The sequence below is a fragment of the Harpia harpyja genome, chromosome 6, assembly GCF_026419915.1.
Source record: "Harpia harpyja isolate bHarHar1 chromosome 6, bHarHar1 primary haplotype, whole genome shotgun sequence".
In the NCBI taxonomy this organism is placed as follows: Eukaryota; Metazoa; Chordata; class Aves; order Accipitriformes; family Accipitridae; genus Harpia; species Harpia harpyja.
Genome location: NC_068945.1, coordinates 36546368 through 36562813, shown reverse-complemented (window position 1 = coordinate 36562813; position 16446 = coordinate 36546368). Strand labels below are relative to the sequence as shown.

The window sequence follows — 16446 nt, the reverse complement described above, 5'->3', positions numbered from 1 at the left end:
CGGTCGACAACGCTGGAGAGAAGGGATGCCATCCAGAGTGACCTTGACAGGCTTGAGAGGTGGGCCCCTGCAAACCTCATGAAGTTCAACAAGGCCAAGTGCAAGGTCCTGCACATGGGTCGGGGCAATCCCAAGCACAAATACAGGCTGGGTGGAGAATGGATTGATGCTGCCCTGCAGAGAAAGACTTGGGGGTGTTGGTTGATGAGAAGCTCAACATGAGCCGGCAATGTGCGTTTCCAGCCCAGAAAGCCGACTGTATCCCAGGCTGCATCAAAAGAAGCATAACCAGCAGGTTGAGGGAGGTGATTTTCCCCCTCTACTCCACTCTCGTGAGACCCCACCTGCAGCACTGCATCCAGCTCTGGGGCCCCCAGCATAAGAAGGACATGGACCTGCTCCAGCAAGTCCAGAGGAGGGCCGTGAAGATGATCAGAGGGCTGGAGCTCCTCTGCTATGAAGACAGGCTGAGAGAGTTGGGGTTGTTCAGCCCGGAGAAGAGAAGGCTCCAGGGAGACCTTCTAGCAGCCTTCCAGTACCTAAAGGGGGCCTACAAGAAAGCCGGAGAGGGGCTTTTTACAAGGGCATGTAGTGATAGGACAAGGGGTAATGGCTTTAAACTGAAACAGGGTAGATTTAGATTAGATGTAAGGAAGAAGTTCTTTACTGTGAGGGTGGTGAGGCACTGGAAGAGGTTGCCCAGAGAAGTTGTGGCTGCCCCATCCCTGGCAGTGTTCAAGGCCAGGTTGGATGGGGCTTTGAGCAACCTGGTCTAGTGGAAGGTGTCCCTGCCCATGGCAGGGGGTTGGAACTAGATGATCTTCAAGGTCTCTTCCAACCCAAACCATTGTATGATTCTATGATTCTATGAAAACATAATTTACAAAACATTGATTAAAATTGCATTTCTGTTTCCTACAGCACTATCTGAAGCTGAAAGTTTTGATGAATGCTGATTAACTGCTAGGTGGTTTTATTTAGAGTTTAAATATACCTAGGCTATATGGTAGTTAATTTTCTTTATTTAGTAAGTTCACATATATATTATATGTTTTATTAAGTATATATGATCATTTTCTTAATGAGCAATAATAGGAATACAGAATTTATGATCTCGTTTCTTTTTTAATGTGTCCTTCTGTCCCAAATGTACATAGTATTAAGCAATACCTGGACTGATTATTAGCGATGTTTAACAGTTTTTAAATAACTCGGCTTAGTGGCAATTATAGGTGAAAGTGTGATGAATAGTTCTCATAATGCTATGTCATACAAATCTAAGAGCTACTGTTGTGGTTTAACCCCAGCCATCAACTAAGCCCCCCACAGCCGCTCACTCACTCCCCCGCAGTGGGATGGGGTAGAGAATCAGAATGGTAAAAGTGAGAAAACTCGTGGATTGAGATAAAGACAGTTTAATTGCTAAACCAAAAGCTGCACATGCAAGCAAAGCAAACCAAGGAATCCATTCCCCACTCCCCATGGGCAGGCAGGAGTTCAGCCATCCCCAGGACAGCAGGGCTCCATCACACCTAACGGGGACTGGGGAAGACAAACGCCATCGCTCCCAACGTCCCCCCTTCATTCTCCTTCCTCCAGCTCTATATGCTGAGCATGACGTCCTATGGTCTGGGATCTCCCTTGGGTCGGTTGGGGTCAGCTGTCCCAGCTGTGTCCCCTCCCAACCCCTTGTGCCCCCCCCAGCCTCCTCGCTGGTGGGGTGGGGGGAGAAGCAGAAAAGCCCTTGGCTCTGGGTGAGCACTGCTCAGCAGTGACGGAAACACCCCTGGGTTATCGACACTGTTTCCAGCACAAATCCAAAGCATAGCCCCATACCAGCTACTATGAAGAAAATTAACTCTATCCCAGCCAAAACCAGCACAGCTACTTTTGACTAAGCGCAGGTAGGTTTTTTTTCTGGGAAAGGTGTAGAGCTTTTTGCCACTTTGAAAAGACAAAATGAAGGTGAGGAAAATAAATAGCCAAAATTTGTCTTTCATCTCTTCAGTCGATCTTAGGAGAACTCTTGCTATCTGATCATCAAAGTTGTAGCTTCAGAAAAGATTTGACAGGGCCTTGTAACACAAGAAAATTCTAAATAGTTCTAACAATGATCATCTCAAAGTTGCTGGTAAATTGAAGGTAGTATTATCTTCCCCTTAAGTATGGTTGTGCAAAGAATTGTGTTTGATATTTGAGCAGTGACAAACTTCTCTTTCATTATGTGATGATTTAGAAATGAGGTCCCATCACGGACCAGAATTTGGTTTTGGTACACTTTTCGCTGCTGATTTAGACATGAAGAATAAGGAGACCCAGACTGGAAGCAGTTCTTGTTTCCAACATTAAATGTTTTGTGAACTTGTATACATTTCATAGCTTGTCTGTCTTGGACAAATTCTGTTTTGTTCACTTTCAGCTCAGTACAAATAACAGACTGTTTCCTGAAGATGTCAAAGGTACTTCTGGCACAGGCCTGGAGGAGATGTGCTAGGAATGGTTTTGTGGTACTGCATTGGGGCTGCGAGAGGATGAGGCAGGGTCTCATGGACTCTGCCTAGGGAATTCCTGATGTAGGGGATAGGACACGCAAAACAGCAGAAGAGGGTGTCTCCAAGCAGTCAGGACCTAAGGTCACGGCAGTACATTGTGTCATCTCTCAGCCAAGACTTCTGAGAACGTCAGTAACTTCATGCTTGGCATACTGATTTAATGAAGTGGCACGGGCAAGCCAGCCTTCTAGTTCAAACTGCCTTTGTCATGGCCCATAATGTTACTGAGCAATTAGAATATGTGCACTTGCATGGGCGGTTTACAGATATAGCCAGGAAAATCTTTTACCAGGAGGGCTGGTCGCAGTGATGTTATTTTGGAATTAAAAGAAAAGTGAATGATATGGCCCTCCCTCCACCTGAAATAAAGCCAGAAAGTCTTAGGTTTGCATCAACACTTGACATCGGTTGTAGTAGATTGCAAAGCTTGGGTATTCCCTTCCTCTCCCTTCCTGGCTCAGTCTCTCACAGCTCTTCCTCCAGAGCCCAACTTTGTGTTTCAGAGCAGTCCAGCTGCTGCTCTGGCACACAGTGCTCTCTCAAGACCAGGACTGCACAAGCATGGGATGACATTTCAGATGGCAGTGGTGGGATTTCCCTTTGGGCAGACAGACTGCAAACCCCGGTACAGCAGGCAGTCTGCGCACTAAGCTGCACAGGCTCAACTGTGACGTTCTCTGCCACACTCTTCGAAAAGGAGTTTCCAAATTGCTGGCTTCTGATGGGAGAAGGTCTTTATTTCTTGCTAGTTATGGATCTAGAAAATTATTGATGTATCTGAATGCAGTTACACATTCAGAGAACAACTGCATTACAGATCCCAGGAATAAGTGGCTTTTTCATTTCTCCACAGACAAATTTTGGCTCATCCCATTCATAAAGAACTTGCAGTTCATAAGCTTAGGAACATACAGGTGCAAGGCAAAGGGAGAAAAGTTACGGACCAGTCAGCCAGGGCAAGGACAATGTCTGCAGTAAGATGAGGGCACTGGCAAAACAGCACTCTAAGGGAGTCTGCAGAGTCTTGAGAGTCTTCAGTGCCAGACTGAGCTTACGAAACTCCTTTGGGAATTAACAGGTTAACACAGTTCTGTCCAGCATGCAGTGTGGCAGCTCCTGGTCCTCATATCCCAAGGAAGTTGAGTATCTCAGGCTGCCCCTACCACTTGGAAATGAAAACAAGCCAGGCTTGCTTGAAGGCAAGGGAAAAGTCATCTTTCTTTACTTTTTCCACTGTTGAGTGATGTCACCCATGAAGTAGCCTAGAGTGTAGGAATGGAAACATCTACTGGGGAAAGATTCTGGCAAAGAATCCTACCAAAAAAATTAGGTCCTCACAGCACTGGATGGGTTGCTCACTCCACAGGGTTTTGTGGTTTTTGCTTTCTTTCACTGAACATTTAGGATTTATCTTCGACTTCTGGAAGAGCTTTTTAGGAAATCGCACCCTATCCTCAATATTTTGGAGTAGATTAAGGCAGGTAGCCCTGGCACTTTAACTTTAGAGTATTGTCTGCTGAAGAAGGGCACAGCTCTGCTCACCCAAATGCACGCTATTCTCATTTTATTTTCTAGGGAATGTGTTGGCCTCAACTGGCCCTGTTTTTGCTTCTGTTACTTTTCCTTGCTGTGACATTGCATTGGGTTTGTGTCTTTGGTGTTTGTGTCCAGGTTATTTTTTTCATTACACTTTGTAAGTATGTATTGTTTATTTAATGTACCTGTGTTTCTGATTTAAGTTTTCTTGGTTCTCGTTCACCCTTTGGCCACAGCTGTGCCAGAGTGTGGCATGCAGGGCATCTGGGCACTGGGACACCAGCAGAGAAATTTCTCGGAAAGCCCCATGAGGAGAGCTTTTCTCCGAGGGTGAGGGAAGAGCACTGGCAAGGGAGAGATGATGAAGAGCTACTTTCCTTTACAACACAATTTTTATTTGAAGAATCAGTAGGAAAGTCCAGTCTGATCTCTGGTCATCATGTGCCAAGTGACAGCTCAGGCATTGTATACAAGGGGCAGAGAGACAGAAAGTCTAGGGAGAAATTTTTTGTGATTTTGAAAGAGCAAGAGGTGTTTAAGAGAAGGGTGTGAGCTTTTCAGCCCAACAGGCAGAAATAGGGCTGAGATAATATGCATGGTGGCCATTGCATGTGTGGGTAATGTAGGTATGTATGGACTCTCACACACTGCATGAGTGTGCTGTGAAATTTATGGGCATATAAAAAAAATTTAAGGACTGATATTCCCCAGAGACAGCAGGGAATATGCAGCACTGCCTACAGTGCAGGTCTGTACCTGTATACTGGACTGCCCTGAATCAAAGATGCCCTGTTTTCTAAACATTTCATGTAAACCTGTTATCCACCAGCGTCTGCATTATGCTGCCGTGACAGCCTTTTTCTATTCACATAACTATGACCTCCACTGAGCAAACAGAAGATTAATATGTGACCAGTATCTCAGTCTTTTGCAAAGTTCAAGAGATCACACAGAGCGAAGCTGTGGATGACATCTGTGATGGGAGCGTGTGACTGGTGACATAACACACCAGCTCTGAATTTTCCTACCTCTAAGTGCTTTCCAAACAACTTGTCTAGGGTTGGGTTGTCCAGACTTCAGAGGATGATGGCTACATTCTTGAACATTAGGATGGCAGTGTGGAGACATTGTAGGTAAATTAATGCCAGGTACTTGGCATAGTTTGTTGAAGATGGCCCATTGCTTGTGGATGTTCTGTACTTACTACTGATTGTAGTAGTGCAGAGGAAAATGAGGTGTCACAGCCTTTTTCCTCCAGAAATGGCATTTCTGCATGATAGAGACTGCAAGGTAGAGGTTATGACTCTGTCTGCCATGAGGAATTGTCTGCAGCCACCGCCAATGACAAAATCCGCTCAAGCTTCTGGCCCATGTTCTGCATAACCTCTGGTAGTGTATAATATGCTGGGTGGTAGGTGCTAAGTGGTCGGTCAGCTTAGTCAGAGCTTATGGTCCCAGAAAGTGCTGTTGTGGGAAATGCAGAAGCCAAAGACATCTGGTTTGGCCCTTGCTAAGTGTGTAAGGACAAAATTAATGTTCTGTTGGCGAATGAGGGCCAGCAGTGTGGATTCAGTTTGGCATGAGTGACTTGGTTTGACAAATTCAAGACCAAACTCAGTCCTGACTATCAAAGATTATAGAGATACAGTCTAAAAAATTACCTGCTTCTTGAGAGGTTCCTGGCAATATAAAGTTCCTCTCTTCAAGCTTTCCCTCAGCTCAGTGTAGAACTGAGGATTTTAGATTATCATTGGCAGTGATGAGCACAGTACTGACTTTTCTGGACCTACCTAATAATTTTAACTTCTCAGTATACAATTGGCCTGGACAGTGTTTTTCTGCAGATATAGTTTTTTTTATTTTTATTCTTCATAGTAACCTTGTATCTTGAACAGTATGGGCTAGGTTGTAAAATGTGTGTTGTTGTAGCTGAATAGGTGCCCAGGGCACGTAATCGTTCAATACAGCAAGCTAGAATTAGAAGTGAAATATAAAAGTGTATTTCCTCTGTGAAGTAGAGAAAGAAGTTGCATTTCTTGATGTCTGGTACAGAGAAGACAGTGTCTGGTACAATCCTCTCTTGCCTTTCCCCTCATAGCCCTTCTGTAAGCAGAAGACGGAGAGGTCCTGCCAGCAACGCTGTGAATTTTTTGATGGCGTAGCTCTTTCTCAGTAATGTGCCTTGCAGAACAAAGGACAACCTACACTGGCCTAAATATTGCAGGGTAGCTCACTTTTTGGTTCATCTGATACAAGTTCTGTCAAGTTAAATGAAATCCTCAGCTGCTTCTCTTAATCGCCAGGACACGGGAGCAATGCTATACTTTCATAGGAAGTGAACTGAACTCTAACCCAGACAAACTCAGTTTATAATAACTCCAAAAGCAAGTGTTTAATATCTTGCTGTGTTCCAGTATCATAGGTCAAAAATACAACTGAGTGCTAATTATGCTGTTTAATGCAACCATTTCAACAGTCTATTTCTAACCTTTTTTATTGGTTTCACATTTTCTTATTCTATTAGCAGCCCATTTTCTGCTCCCTTCCCTCCCTATTTGACATTTCAGAATGAATAACGAAGCAGTTTTTTAAGTGCATATGCATTTCCTCAAGGAAATCAGGACTTGAGCACACATTGGTATTTGCATGCATGCCAATACCAATGTGCATAAAAATATGTCTGCCTTTGCTTGCATCCATGCCAAAGTCTGACCTTCCATGCTTTGAACTCTTGCTCCAAAACGCAAATGCATAATTCAAGAGGACTGAAGCAGAATAGTGTTGAGCATAACGTCTGGGTACATGGTTCCTTCCCATAGCAAACTACGCAGATGTGAATTACGGTTCTAAACTGCCCGTGCACCAGGAGATACGGGTTCCTCAGAAAAAGGATGAGGAAAATCAGTGTGCTCAGCGGCCAGGGCAGTCTGCACCGGCCGCAGACAAGCACTGCGGACTGTGTTCTTTCTGGAGAAATTCTCAGCTAAAGTGAGAACATTTACCTCTGTGTAAATTTCAGATAGGAAGGTGAAATAGGTGGGAAAACCCACCTTTGTGGTCTCAAGAGACTATAGCAAGAGAGAAGCACCATAATGAATCGCCTTTCTGAAGTAAACCACTCTGGGTATGGGCCAAAGTGGAGCTTGTAGAAAAGTCAGTCAGGTTCAGGTACTGGCAGGTGAGATGGTAGCTAAGCAAATGGTTCGGGGGTAAGCAGGCTTGAATATTGCTTGGGTCTAATTAAGTCTGAGATGCCTTTTTTTTCTTGCCCAGATGCTGGTAATACACTCAAGGAATACTGGTATAGTGCCAACCACAGTGGTGAATACAACTGGATGTATTTACTAAGCATAAAAATAAATGTTCAAAGGTAAAGATGGTAGCAATCAAGTAATTTTGTGTCTCATTATATTGTGAAGAAGCGCAGCCCATCGTGCCACAAAAGAATGATGATTAGGAGTCCAAATGTGTACCCTGCTGCTTATGTGCGCATTTGTTTTCCTTTCCCACACAGACACAGCCAAGGCTGATGTATAAGAAGAAATGTGTACAGGCTGGTAGCCTGTGCCTACTGGTGTACAGATTTTTCTTTTGCTCTGCTGAGTATTTGTCCTGTTTGGAAGTGTCATGGGAAATATTCTTCACATTGTTTTACAGCCCTTGGTAGCTGAAGAAAATGAGACTTAATTGCTGTAGAAAAAAACTCCACCCTGCCACAATTATTTAGCTGCGTGCGTGCATTCAGATGTTGATATGCCCCTATTACAGCACAGATTTACTGACAGCTATGGCTACTGGGAGAAGCCTTGCTCCCCCTCAAATTACCAGCTAAATTTGCCTGCTTCCACAGAACCAGGAATTCAATCCATCATCGCTGACAACTCTGAAGGATATCACCAAAGTGCTGCTGGAAATGATGCAGAGCTATTTTGGGGGGATAGCTTAGAAAGATATTTTCTTAAATACTATATTGCAAAATTGTATGAATTAGCCAAACGTGTCTTCTGGAATTCTCACAGCATTCGTATGGAGGCTTTATTACTTTTGTAATTCACTCTTCACTGACTTCTCAGAAATGCCATAAGATGAGTTGAAAACTTGTACAAAGGACATCTTAGGAGACACAAAGCAAAATCTTTCTACAACTCCCAGAATCTACTAAAGATTAATTTAGTTCAATGAAAATTGCTTTCATACAGATGGGTTTCTATATAAAAATTAGCGTTCACAGTTAGTGTCCTATAGCTCCTACAGCTGAGAAAAGACTTTTCAAAGGTTCTAATGTCTTTGGTGCCTTAGAAAATGTTCTCTCAAATTGTTCATTTGAATTTGGCCTAGATCATACAGTCCTTAGTACATTGTTATAGTTTACTTCTTTCTGATTTTACTTAATTGATTTGCATCTGCAGTGAAAAATATGGAACGAGGAACAAGAGTGATACTCTCCAACCTAATTTTGCGACATGGTTAGTACTAGCTACTAAATTTCTTTTTACTAAGGATACAGCTGAGTGCTTTCCTATTTTGAATTAAATGATTTGTTTGTACACTTAATTTTCTTCAATCTCTTTTCATCAGCAGAAAAGTACTGATAAAGCACTAGTTGACCATTCGAAGACAGATAAAATAGAATGATGCATCTTCATTACTATTGTATTCTCTCTGAACTATTTTTTTTTCCCTTGCAGGACGGTTCTGTTTACTCTGACCTCTGTAGTTGTGCTTGTCATCACTACTGACTGGATCAGCTGGGACAAGCTGAATCGTGGATTTCTGCCAAGTGATGAGGTCTCAAGAGCCTTCTTGGCTTCTTTCATCCTGGTGTTTGACCTTCTTATTGTCATGCAGGTACCCTCTCCTAATGTTTCATTCAAGCTGCTGAGGCTGCCTAGTCACTCTGTTTCCTCTAGACCAAATGGTGTTTAGCTAAGACTACATAAAGGTAAATAAATGTTTAGTTCGCAACCACTATTAGTAGGGACCTTTTATTACACCATTCTCAGTGACTTTGCAAAAAGCCTGCTGGCCTTTTATTGTGAAAACATTGCTGATTTCTCTTCTCTAGACTAACAGGTAAGAACTGCATGACTTTCCAAATTAGAAGGTGTTTTCTGCAAAAATGACATCAGAAAAAGAAATGGAAGCTAGTTGTTTTGTAAATTCAAAGCTTCTGTTAGGAAGATGAAAGAAATTCAGCCAAACAAGAAAGAAATACCTCCGTGTTTCAAGCATTTACAATATTACAGCATTTTAATAGATGAAAATTAGTATTTGCTACTAAAAGTCCACTTTCCACTTGCACATGAAGATTGCTTTACGTTGATGACACGTCCTTGTACTGTAAGGTCTTCTGCCAGCGAGGTTAACCGGGGAGATGATTCCCTGTAGTCTGCCTGATGTCTGCTCCTTTGAATCCAGCTGTTAAGAAAGGAATCTGGGTCACAAGTATGTGTCCAAAAACCTCCTTCATGTGATGCTGCTCTCTACGCTTTGCATTTGTCTGTGGTTTGAGTCTTGTGTGAATAACTCACCCAATGCTCTGTGAAAAATTAGGTCATTTGGGTGGGGGCAAGGAAAAGGAGCATCGAAGGCCTGAGTGACTTTTGCTTTTAGTCCTAGACATGTTAGATGGTTGAACTGAAGTTTAGCGAAGAATTTGAGAAGAACTGATGGGTCCTTTCTCTCCAGTGTATTACTAACTAACTCTGCTAGCAAAGACCATTTCTGAGACACTTAGTTCTCTATAATGAGATATCTATTGCTTGAGTAATTATCATAGAGGTGACACTGTGGTGGCACTCAGAATTTATCACTGCTGTACTAGGACATTAAAGCTGCATAAAGTCCTATAGTTCAGTTTTATTTTCCAATGTCCAGCACTGTTCAGTGCTCGCTGCGGTTCGTGATTAGAACAAGGAGGATAAGAAAGGGAATACTGTTTTTCTAGTAAGATTTCTGGTGCTTTCTTTTCTCTCCCTTTGCATTTTACATTTTGTTTGCTGTTTCGAAAAAATTCAAGAGAATGTATAATAAATGATTGTACTTCACAGCGCTGTAATGAAAGCGTGAATGAAAATACACGATGTATCAAGCAATACTGAATTTGATATTGTATGCAGGGTAGAGAAACAGAGTTGTCTTCATACCAAATAATTATTAAATCATCCTTTCAACTTTGAAAAATGAAGTTCCAGTACTTTGACCTTGGAGTTGCTGAATATAGGGAAGAATTTTATGTGAAACAGCCTGTCCCGAGTACTATGTCATATTTTTACAACGAAAGCAAGAGGCTCTTTTTAATTGCATTTTTGACTGATGTTGCTGTGATGGAGTTATTTATTTATTTAAAGTTATTTATTTGGACTGTGCAACTAAGTTGGCATGTTTTATTTACAGCGTAGTTCTAGCATCACTGCATTGCTACTGCAATAAAGTCAAGTTGAGACAGCAAAGTATTAAATCACAAGTGAAGACCATCAGGATCATGATCCTTTGACTGAAGTATGCTTTAGAATTACATGTCTCTAGAAATTCTTTCTAAGAGTGCTGTCTGTTTCACAGGGTTTTTTCTGACTTAACAAGCTTTAGCAAGAAACCGGTAAAATTAGAAAAAAAAAAAAAAAGTTTAGTATTAAGCAATTTCTGTTTGAGGCTGACGTTAACTAAGAGCACAGATTAAGTCTCATCTAATTTTTGAGTACAGGCATTTTCCGTCCCTCTGAATTGTAGCATAAATACTGCAAATGTGACTGTGTTAACAACAAGAGAAAACCAATTGAGTTTGGAAATCCATTCTCAATGCTGTGAAAAACAATCACATAATTGTAAATATTGGCTTTGCCTTCTTAGCATTATTATAATTTAATATTTATCTAAGCCCTAGGTAGAGCATAAGAAAGAAATAGGTCCCCACCCTGAAGAGCTACCTTTTTTCAATTAGAGGTAACCCAGGCAGACACATGAAGAAGAGAACACAGACAGCTGAACCTTATGTAGACAGTTATACGTGAGCGATACTTAAGGGTAGGTGCACTTTTTACCTTTGGTTTCCATCCTGCAACAAACTCTGGCTGCCTCACGGCCCTGCTCTCCTTCTAGTGTGCAAAGGCTCCTCCAGTCTGAGCGATTCACTGGGAATTCAGGGGACGGGTCAGGGAGACAAGCACAGACAAGAGACAGAGTAGAAGACAGAGACATGTGGATGAAGTGTAAATGTGAAAGTTACGGCCACAAAAATATTAAGACAATCCAAGAAAACAGATCGTGGAGAAGGTTGCAGGACAACAACAGGACCTCATGGATAGTGTGGCTGGCTTCTGGCTCAGGCTGTGTTCCTACCTCTTCTGCCAACCTTGCTGTGACTCTTCACTTTGCATTTGCCCTCCCTGGAGTGAAGGAAAGGGACCCCGAGTGCCTGTTTTAGATGGCTGCTGTGTGTACCTCTCCACCTGATTTTAATTGCTGTATCTTTATAGTCAATGGAGAGGTCAAGGTATAGTTGGGGTGCTTTTAAACATCTACAGTAGGATGAGATGCAGCAGGCCCTAGAGGTGCACGTTTCTCTCCACCGAGAATAAACAGACCCAACGTGATGAGCTGAGAGGAACCATCCCTTAAGCCAGACCCAGAAAAAGGGTTATAAGGGTGGCATGGCTTGAGTCCAGAGCTGCAGCTCTGCAAGGATCCTGCTCAGCTATTTCCACAGCTCGTAAAACAGCCAAAGTAGCATTTCTCTGCTGGTGTTTTATCATGGAGACTTCTTCAGAGACTCTCGCGGGCAGGGTCATCTCCACTTCTCCCTCTGCTGCCTGGCCTCGGTTTGAAAGGAATTTAAGTTTCAGTGGGTCTAGGACAGCATATCAGAGATAACACCCATTTTAGGCTGTTTGAGAGGCAGCACAGAGGCCTCTATTCCAGTCCTGGTTGCCAGGACGTTTTATCCAATGTAAATACAAACACTGATTTTTTTAAATGTAGAGATTGCATATTTTCTCCCTGAAAAAAAGATCAAATTCAGTCCAATGCAGGTGCATTAGTTCATTTTAAAGGACATGTGCTTGTTTATAATAAAGTAAATACCCTACAAGTTTGTTATTTTTTCCACAGTATGGAAGTGATGAAGTTAGTCATTTTCACAGTGTCTTTAATTATGCTTGCCCTGATAATTGAGATGGCAAGATGTCAACATATGTATGTGTCTGGCACCCATAGCATTCACTGCTGCACGTGGTCATCATTATATTTTTAGTCTTAGTTTCAGACTGAGTGCAAGACCACAGATATTAAAGCTGGATATGTAGAAATGCCATTATCATGTAATAGAACTTTTTACTATTTTAATGAAAAATTCACATATTTAGTTCTCCTTCTCAAAGATGTAATGGAAAAGCTGTTAATTAAAGGAGTAAATATGAAAAATGAAACTATAATCCCACATTCCAAACACCTCTATTTAAGCAAGTAGACAGTAACTCATGCATTAGCCTATAGACTGCTTTTTGTTTGTTTGTTTTGTGCCATGTTCTTAGTGACTTTGCTAATGGGAAGGAGCCTGTGGTGGCTGGATTATTAAACCTCATGTGTCCAGGGGAGATGAATTGTTTCACCTCTGTAGTGTCTTTCGTGAGTGTTTACAGGTTCCTCCAGACTTCTGAAAGACCGTGAAGTCTTTCAGCATCGCTGTGGATTTACACGCTGTAGCTACCTTGCTGAGCGCTTTGCAAGTCCCATGGTGTAAATTCTTGCAACTCCTATGACTTATTGCAACTTTTCATCTGACAGTACACTCAGATACAATGTCTGAGTGATTTAAAAGCTTCCTGAAAATACTATTTGATTCCAAAAGGAGAATTTATTCTTCAATAAACTGAAGAAATTCTGCAGCGGCTGAGTGGAATAAACAGAAGCCAGGCAGCGCTTATGTCTAAGATTCTTTGAGAAAACTCTTGTATGTGAATCTTTAACCAAACTAGCAAAATAATCCCATTAATATCAAATGGGATACTCTTGTAAATAAGGAGAATAGAATTTTGTCCTTCTGGGTATCTGGAAAGAAATGAAGGTCAAAGAGACTTAGATAATTAACAACGTTCCTTATGACTAGTGCTGGATCTCTGCTTATGTAGGTATTAGGATATCAGCAGACAGATTTTTTTTTAGTAATAACCTTTTTTCAAGTCTATTTTTCGTTATATTTTTGTATGTAAATTGTTTAACGTGTAACTGTAGATCACTCCTTGCTACTGCAGTTGAAAATCAAGATATTTAATGGGTGGCCTGTCACTTCTTTTTTTGTTTTGTTTTCTGCAGAATGTCTGGTCTTCTGTCTTTGGTAGAGTTTTAATAAGAGAATTAGAAGGTTAACAGATTGAAGAAAATCTGTATTTAGGCTCTCCTGTGGTTTTTCTTCTAGATCTTCATATTTCCCTGAAAAAAAAGTAGTTAATTTAGCTACTTTGTAATGTTAATTATGTTTTGTATATGTCATTGTTAAACAGTAACACAGAAATGTTATCAGCAAAACAGAACAGACTCTGGTCTTGTTAACAAATACATAAAGCGAGGACAGTTCCGTTTATTTTCAGTTTTACACTGATGGAGAGGCTGTTTTGATTAAAATCTAGTACGATGTGTGAGCACATTAAAAACCACCACCCACAACATCAAGTGCGTAGAAGAAGATATAATTTGCTTGAATAGTTAGAGTGGAAATATGGTCTTGTCCACACAAAGTGAGTAAAGACTTGTTTTTTAGAGGGGGTTTTTTTTTTAGAAAATCTATTTAACTTTGCAAACGTAATTTGATTGTGACTCTTAACTGGATTTACATTTGGTACTTTGATAGAATTAGTTTACACGTATACAAACAAGAGAAGAATCCTGATTTACACTTGGTGCAGAATACACAGGTATACTAGGTTTTTTTTGAAACAGATAAGCAAGAAATGATTTTGTGTTCATAGACAAAGCAGGATATAAAAAATAATTTGTCATTCCTGTCAGAGTAGATCCTCTCAGCTGTACATTTGGTTCAAGAGTGGTATATAAATTTTTTTGTTTCCTAACAAGTAACAGCAAAAAGTACCGATATATAGTTTGTTCCCAAGGAAGTTACCAAACTTTGAATGAAAATGTCCTTCTAAAAACCTCCCATTCAGCACAACAGCTTCTGAAGAAGCGAGCACTTGCATGTCAGGGTACTTTCCATTATAACCTTTGCTGGGTTTTGTAACATTTGAAAACACAATGATAAACTACAAGTCAAAACCCATGAGAAACTTCTGTGTTACTGAAGTTAGCAAACAACTTTTGCATCATCTCTGACATTCAGGGTTTCTGTATGTGAGGGGTTACTGTGATTTTTTATTCATGTCCTACTTGCCCTTTCAAGATGGGAACCTAGCCATAAGGGCAGGTGACCAGTGCCAGGTTTCTCAGAGGAGTCAGGATAGATGAGAATTCACCTTTAATAAAACCGACGGCATATTCAGCTCCATTACTGGCGTCCCCAGCCATTACCATACGGCAAGGTTTTACAGGGAGGAGCCATATACCCTGGACTACTTTCTTCAGATATTATGTGCAGCGTTTCATTCCACTCAGAGTACATTGCTCTTCACTAGTGGATTTTAGACATGCCTGTCAAACAGCATTACGAAAATGGGTAAGCATTTTGAACACACGCTTGTACTCAGCTAATTGTGCAATGTCTGCCAAAGAACCCTACCATGAGGGTTGGCTCTGCGGTACTGTACCTCCCATGGCCTGCAGATCTCTGAAGGAGAAGGGGACAAGTTCAAGTGAGGTAACTTTGGGAGAAACCTTTCTGTAAGAAGTAAGAGATTTTCCTTCCTGCAAAGTCTCTCGCATCGGAAAGACTCCCCTGTTCCTTTGTCCTTTCTACATCCTCATCCTTCTATGGATCATGGAAGTGTTCCTTATTAGCACTGATGTAAAACATTCAAAAATAATCCTGAAAAATAAAAGGACTAGAAAAAGAAGGACTAGAAAGGAACAACTCTTGATCTACAGCTTCGCTTTATTTGTACTTAAAATGACTTTAAGTGGCAGACCTGGGTACATTCCTAAACACTGTTTAACCAACAAAATGATAGTGTTTCTCATGCCATTATTGGCACCATGGCATTTCTTTCTAGTGGGTCAGACAGAGGTCTTTCTTGACTATCCTAGAATTGTTCCATTTCTTGAATCTGCCTCCACAGCTGCTACTCATGGATTTATATCTGCATTGAATTTCTCAGTCCCAAAGTGCTTTATTTTATTTCCCTGAGAATCACTGGTTTGACGGGTATCAAGTCTTTCTCCTTTCTATTTTGAACACAGAACAGTAGCTCTCCCGAGCTCCACTTTCGTCTATCCCATCAGACATCTATTTTCTGTTAGCTTTCCTGTATCTTCTGTGCGTGACTGGTGTCAAGGGAGTGGATTATTTCCTGGCCATCGTGTACTGAGAGGGACAAGTTCATGTGGTCCCAGAAATGGCCCATTTGACAGCTCAGGAACAAGCAGCTAGAAATGGAGTCAGCGTCCCACAGAGTGAAAATTCCCTGTCCTTCTCCTGCCAGGGAAGTGAGGCTCTAAGGAACCAGGGCATGGACCCTCCACACCTCCTTCACGTTGTTGTTTTCTATGGACAAGGCAAAGACAGTGGAAATGTACTATACTTGTAGATCAGAGAATAAAATAATGCGTTTGAAATCCACTGGTTTTATTTTGAAGGGAAACACCTTTTGAGTTTGATGCAAGTGTATGTAGTGTTTACGTAAAAGGGTGATGAGGGGGGAAAAGTACAGCATTGTTACATGTAATTAAAACCCAGAAGTTTCTGTTAGAATATTTTCAAGATCCAGCTGGATTTATAAATTGTTTTTGAAAATCCCTGGAACATTCCTTCAGCCCCTTGCCAGAACCCACTATAAAGTACAGTTTATTTCTTTAACTCTTCCAGTTACTTTGGGACTAAGAAAATGATAAGCAAAATAATTTTCCCCTGAGAAAAGGTGGGTGTATCTTGTCCCTTGCACGTTATATACCCTACCTTTTTAATGAGCTGTCTGGTTTATATTGCAGTGTTTTCATTCTGTGCTTGTCTAGTTTGATAACCGGCACCATCATTTTATTCTGTGGATTTTGTCCAACAAAACATGTGAAGTACAGTATTTTAAAGTTCATTTCATCCTTTACGCTGTTTGCGGCTGGTTAAATTTTACTTGGATGCATTGTAATTGTCTCAGGCATTATAGATTCAACTCCAGGGTTTGCTTCAGCTGCTGTAACTTGGTGTATTTGTGCTGACCTGAATCCTATTGTGCCAATTTATACTGGCAGAGGGCTGGGC

At 41.3% G+C, this 16446-nt stretch overlaps 1 protein-coding gene across 4 annotated transcripts in view; it reads left to right on the top strand.

Moving 5' to 3' along the window:
* The window catches only part of TMEM117 (transmembrane protein 117), a 241477-nt gene that overhangs the window by 189265 nt on the left and 35766 nt on the right, over positions 1 to 16446 (top strand). For all 4 annotated transcript variants that reach the window (XM_052788714.1, XM_052788715.1, XM_052788713.1 and 1 more), the window contains one exon: positions 8777 to 8936. In XM_052788714.1, the coding sequence (XP_052644674.1) occupies positions 8777 to 8936 (160 nt within the window). The remainder of the gene's footprint in view (positions 1 to 8776; positions 8937 to 16446) is intronic.